Source organism: Prinia subflava, chromosome 2 (assembly GCF_021018805.1).
Source record: "Prinia subflava isolate CZ2003 ecotype Zambia chromosome 2, Cam_Psub_1.2, whole genome shotgun sequence".
NCBI classification, from domain to species: Eukaryota; Metazoa; Chordata; class Aves; order Passeriformes; family Cisticolidae; genus Prinia; species Prinia subflava.
In genome coordinates this window covers 59,986,878-59,992,541 of record NC_086248.1, presented here as the reverse complement: position 1 = coordinate 59,992,541, position 5,664 = coordinate 59,986,878, and the positions used below count along the sequence as shown (strand labels likewise).

The 5,664-nt window shown below is 39.5% G+C and overlaps 1 protein-coding gene across 10 annotated transcripts in view; it reads right to left on the bottom strand.

The window, feature by feature from the left end:
• Positions 1–5,664, bottom strand: part of TIAM2 (TIAM Rac1 associated GEF 2) — a 191,849-nt gene that overhangs the window by 1,245 nt on the left and 184,940 nt on the right. For all 10 annotated transcript variants that reach the window (XM_063390157.1, XM_063390154.1, XM_063390155.1 and 7 more), the window contains 5 exons: positions 4,526–4,634; positions 3,436–3,494; positions 2,473–2,578; positions 1,651–1,738; positions 854–1,008 (listed from right to left, as the gene is read on the bottom strand). In XM_063390157.1, the coding sequence (XP_063246227.1) occupies positions 854–1,008; positions 1,651–1,738; positions 2,473–2,578; positions 3,436–3,494; positions 4,526–4,634 (517 nt within the window). The remainder of the gene's footprint in view (positions 1–853; positions 1,009–1,650; positions 1,739–2,472; positions 2,579–3,435; positions 3,495–4,525; positions 4,635–5,664) is intronic.

The following is a 5,664-nucleotide window of genomic DNA, read 5'->3' as shown; positions in this document are numbered from 1 at the left end:
CTGTGCAGAGTAAAAATGCAGGTTTACTTTGTTTAGCAAAAGAATTGGTTATACCTTCTATCGTAATATCCCACTTAGGATTATGATGGACATAGTCATTCCAAGTCAGATGTGTCAGCACTGTGAAACCAACAGTGTGCTCCCATGTCACAGTTTTCATTACACCTATCCTAGGGCTTGCCTTCATGTGTAATACATATAAAATCCTCCAAAAAAGTGTAGTCATAAATTACACACTTGTGCAGAAAGAAAGACTGTCTTGGGCACCTCAAGCACTGAAGGGCCCAGATGTAGGCAGGGGTTGAACTCTTTCAGATCCTCTGATGATAAGGGGATTTTACAGAGGACTGATCTGATAGAGAACTTAAAATACTAGTAGATGCTTATTTAACTAAAATGTCTGAAGCCTGTGCTTAATTACAGCATCAGCTGGAATGGAGATTTAGAGCACTGAAAGAAGCAAGACCCCTGCCTTTTGCCTGTTGTTTCAGCTATAAATGTTATTAGGGCTGCATTACTAAAGGGAACCCAGAGGAAAGAACACTAATAATTGTATGCCAAAGGGTGTCTGTTCCCTCCTAGTAAAATTAATTTGGCCTTATTAAGTCTTCTGTGAAGAAAGCTAATGACACACTGCAGTGTGAGGCGGGGGGATAGCAAGTCTGCTTCTCTCCTCCAGCCCTTGTCACACACTGCATGGTAGAGAAACTTGCTCCTGCTCCAGTCCAGAAAAAAAGAAATGGGATTTGTGGGTCTGACACATGACACACTATGGTCATGGTAATAATTGTGAGCGCCCTAGCAGCACTGGAGTGTGGACACTTTAGTTTTCACTTGAGAAGGTGTTTCTTACCCAGTTTGGCTGTTGCAGGTACACGATTCTTGAGTGGGACAATGCGATCTTTACATTTTTTCTCCAGTGGTAGCTCACATTTTATGTGACGTCTGAAATTCTCCCGCAGAATAGAACGGATGACCTTCACAATGTTAGTCTTGTTCTCAGAATCACTGCAAGTTTAAGAAAACACAGAACTTAATTTTCCTCTCCAAAGTTAGACACTAGGGTAAAAATGTTCACACTTCCTTTCTGCTGCTGGGCTTTAGCGCAGTGGTTTTTTTTTTTTCAAAAGCTTGCTTTAGTAGTGGGTTTACAGCTGTCATAAGATCATAGAATGTTCTGGGTTGGAAGGGACATTAAAGATCATCTAGTTCCAACCATACTGCCATGGGCAGGGACATCTTAAAAGTGTTAGGCATTTTATACACCTTGTGTTTTGCAATCTTGGTTACTTCCTCATAGAAAATGACTTGAAAGGTAAATTCTGTATGAGGGAATCACCACCTTAACTGGTCTTTAAGAGAAGGTAATTTCTGTTAATCAGCTGAGAGGCTGATGAAATGAGTTACTTTGCCCATACCATACTGGAGCTTGTGTTCCTATAGCTGTAGATTTCTGGCATTGGATCGCAGCAGCTAATTCACTAATCACCCATTTGAATTTGTTATACTTTATGCAGTTAAAGGCAGTTAAGATAGAGTGCCTGCCTTCAAATAATGAGTCCCACTTCGAGTGCAAAGGGGGAAAATACCTCAATTTTTAAAAATTCCGTGAATGTGATTTGTAAAATACAACCTCCATGTAAAGCTCACCTGCTGCACAACTGAAAAATTGTTTCTGGCCTGCCTTCCAGTTCTGACTTGGTGTGAATCAGTTCCCAGATACAGCTGTTTTCTGTTCCTGTGCATGGAAGAAAGTGTTACTTTTGCATACACTCCACACAAGCTTTGGCATTAGAAAGACCAGGTTAGAGCTCCTGCACTCTCCTGAAGGCAGTGGTAACGCAGCCACCTGTGGAGCTACAGAAGATCTCACCCAAGATGGAACTCAAGAGAAAGTCCCCAGGCTCTCCTGTTGTGGCAGCCTAGCACTGCCTTTGATAACTTCTGTTGGAGAGTTGCTTTCTGCCATCCTTGCTACTTCTCCATGTTTTCCAGCCTTAACAGGCCTTCACCCAGGTGTGCTCTAAAGACCTTGTGACACTTTACAGAACATACAGAAGTGGATAGGACTATAAGGATCACCTTGAAAATAAACCCACAGCCCTTTACTACCACAAATTACAGTCACCGCTCCTGTTTGGAAAAACATGGGGATAAGCACACACACAGCACCAGCATGTCACCAGGATGTCAACTATGGTAAAACTCCTGCCTTTTACTGGCAATTTCCATTCTGCCATTCCTTCACATCATGTTACATCTCCCTTAGTGCACTGAAGAAGTCAACATACCAAATGAATAAAGTCTGTAAGTGTATCAAGCCTGTACCCCTTGAGTGCAGAGATAACAGTGGATAGATGTGTTTTCTCTACACCTGCTTGTTTCCAGAGGCACAGAAACATCTGGAAGAAGCAGTATTACAGAATCCCAGAAAAGCATTCAGTCCTAAAGGATTTACTGCAAGAGAGTTACCTGCTGTGTTCCCCAGTCGAACTTGAAGAGCAGATAAAGGAATCAGCCAACGAAATTTAAATGGATCCAAGTCACCATAATTATGTGCAGCACGAACATTAGTAGGCTGGAAAAAGAAAACAAGGATATTTCTAAGAAGTAGAAAAAGTGGTGGCGTTCTGTGCTACTTGTAAAAGACCTGCTTTTGAAGAAAAACTAAATGGATTAAACTTTTCCTTCACTACCTTAAAATGAACTCGTGAAAGCACTTGAAATGGCGATAGATACAACCTTTGGAATTGGTAATTGCTTCAACTTTTAAAAACCATTTGATTTTAACAGATAAAAATAATACTTTGCCTGTAAGTACTACCAGGGAAGAAGTTTTCTGTGAAAGAACATGCAGACTGTTGATTAGCAGAACACATTAATCATGTAGCTGCTGCTGCTACTTTTAGAGCTCCTCCATCTGTTACAATGAGCATGGTGCAGGATATCACCACTGGTACTCAGACCATACAATTTGCTACCTGACTTCCACATTTCAGGTCTGAAAGTAGGTGCAGAGAATGTTATCCCTATAATGCTCCTTTTCCTTTCCTTCCAGGGTGATCAAGGGTCTCTAAAAAAAAGGTCTTTCACCTACACCCTGTAGTGAGGTAGGCCATCATAAATGCTATCTGGAAGAATTAGTGATTTCTGCATAGCAGTGTTTCATTTTCCACTTGATAAAAGTAACATGGGGCTCACACAGAGGATGATACTGCTTACTAAATAAAAAAAAATATTTATTGCTACACAGATACTGCGCACTTGTTTTAGCAGGATAGTCAGAATTCAAGCCTTGCATAGGAAAGTGGTGTTTCACCTCAGTCACTCCCCCTTTAACTCATGTTATAACTCATAACTCATGGACTCATGTGGTCCATCGTATATTGCAGTAATATCATAAAAATCCACCAGCTCCAGTGACACCAGACTTACCATTTTCTTTTTCAGTTTGTAGTTCTCCTTATACACTAGTATTACAGCCCTCTTAAAAACTGAAAAAAGAAAAGAAAAGGAAAACTGTTAATTATAGGCATAACATTACAATATTACAGTAGTGAAAATACTATCTTGGAGAAGCTGATTATTATAGTCATGGGAAGGTGAAGGATGAGATAAGCAAACATTGAAAAGCATTTGCCCTATGCTGAGATGACAACTGCGATTTTCATTCTGCACTTTTATGCAATGGCAGTATTTTTCCCTCAGATTTTGTTGTGAACATTTAGGATGAAGCCATTCCGTACATTTTTTCTGAAACTACCAGCAACCACCTATCTCCTGTAAGTCTTCACATAAATACAGAAGATATAGGTTAGACATAAAAAAAATTCTTTCTGTAGACACTGGACATTTTCAAGCAGAGCAAAGGGCCTATAGTAGGAGAGTGCTGTGCAGGAGACAGTGTTCTTCCTGCAGTTCAACAGTTTGTTCTTCTGTTTGAAGCATCCCCTCCCCTAACCATGCTTCCCAGGGAAGGAGTGCCCTGAGAAAGAGAAACCTGTCTCTCATCAACCTGGAGCTCTTCCGAAGGTGTTTATCCACTGAAATATTAAAATAATTTTTTTTTAAAGAAATGGACTCTTGTTTGTATGCTCACATTTCCACATCAAGTTTCAGGTTGAAATAATCTGGATGAGGATTTCAGTGCAGTAGCTGTATAGCAGAAGGCAGTCTGAATTCAGAAGAGTAGAATAAATCATGATTTTCCCACAAGCCTCCTGTTTAATCTTATTTAACAGATTGTTCTAAAGACTCTAATATTGCCTCTTGAAAATCTTCCATAGTTTAAATATAGGCAAGACAGCAGCTGAGGGTGGCTCACAGAGCAAACAGTACCAGCAAGCAAATAAATAGAAACTTTTTTCATGTTAGGAAAGTACAACAATATATTTTCTCACATATAAGTCCACCCTAGATATCACATGACTACAGGGAATGGAGTTTGGGGCTTTTATCCTGTGAGAAGATCTAATGAGGCAATCTTCAGATTTGAAAGGGCAGAGTCCCTAAGGAAGACACTTACCAAACACTGTGAGTTCAAGGTCTTTCCTTGCTTTGCCCAGCGACGGGAAAGGATTTAGCCAGGTAACTGTAGAGTGCATCAGAAGTTCTCCCATTGAAAGCTCTGTCACCTGTATTAAATTATAACAGTAGATAACATAAATAAACAGTATAAATATGTACATCAGTGCTGCATTTTAGTACACATCGATAACTTTAAGGATCTCTGTTTTCTCTATTTATTCTATGTATAGAAAGAGATCTTCACTACAGCAGGAAAAGTGTGAGTAACCCCTTTTTTTAAAACAGGTTACAAATATACAAAGTAGTAGTCCCTAAGTTATGGAAGCTGGGTAGAAGTTCTTACTATTAATAACTTAGAAGAATACTAAGCTGATCTGATAATCTTACACCTCCATATAGCCAGTTATGAATCACTTGATTTATTAGCTGTAAGTATCTTTAATTTCTGTAGATTAATTAGTGTTAATGATGCTACCAATGGCAGAATTAATGGAGGTCTTGTACTCTGAGGCTCCTTTGTTCTGTGGAACACAACATAATGCTGAAGAATATCACAGGCTGTCACATTTTGTTTCCCCATAAATGATGAGAAACCAGGTAGTCAACAGGGACAATTTGACTTTCACTAGCAGGAAATGAAACAACTGAGATGACATCTCTCATATCTGATATCCAACTTTACAGATTTGATCTGCTTAGTAATTTTTTGATGTAAATGGCTAAAGTTGAGGCCTTGCTGCCCCAGTTCTGGGAGATGACTGCACACAGTCTGTATAACTAATGGGTTTTGCTCTGACAAATGCCCATGGATGCCTCAGCACTGGAAGTGTAGAGAATGAAAATAACAGACCTTAATGTGAAATCCCTCAAATTGCCATTTTCATTCATACGGGTGAAAAAATATGTTAAGAACTTAAGAACTCAATGGTAAAAAATCTGAATGCCTTGGGGCATGGATAATCTCTCCAACATTTTGACAAAAGGGTTGTTTTTTTTTCCTACTGAGAACTATATCTACTCCCGCTTGCAATTCCTGTCAGTGCAGAATGTGGCTCTGGCAGCTGTCTGAAAACTTTACCATAACCTACTGACAGAAAGAATTACTGACAGAAAGAAATCTGACAGGCAGATAAAAAA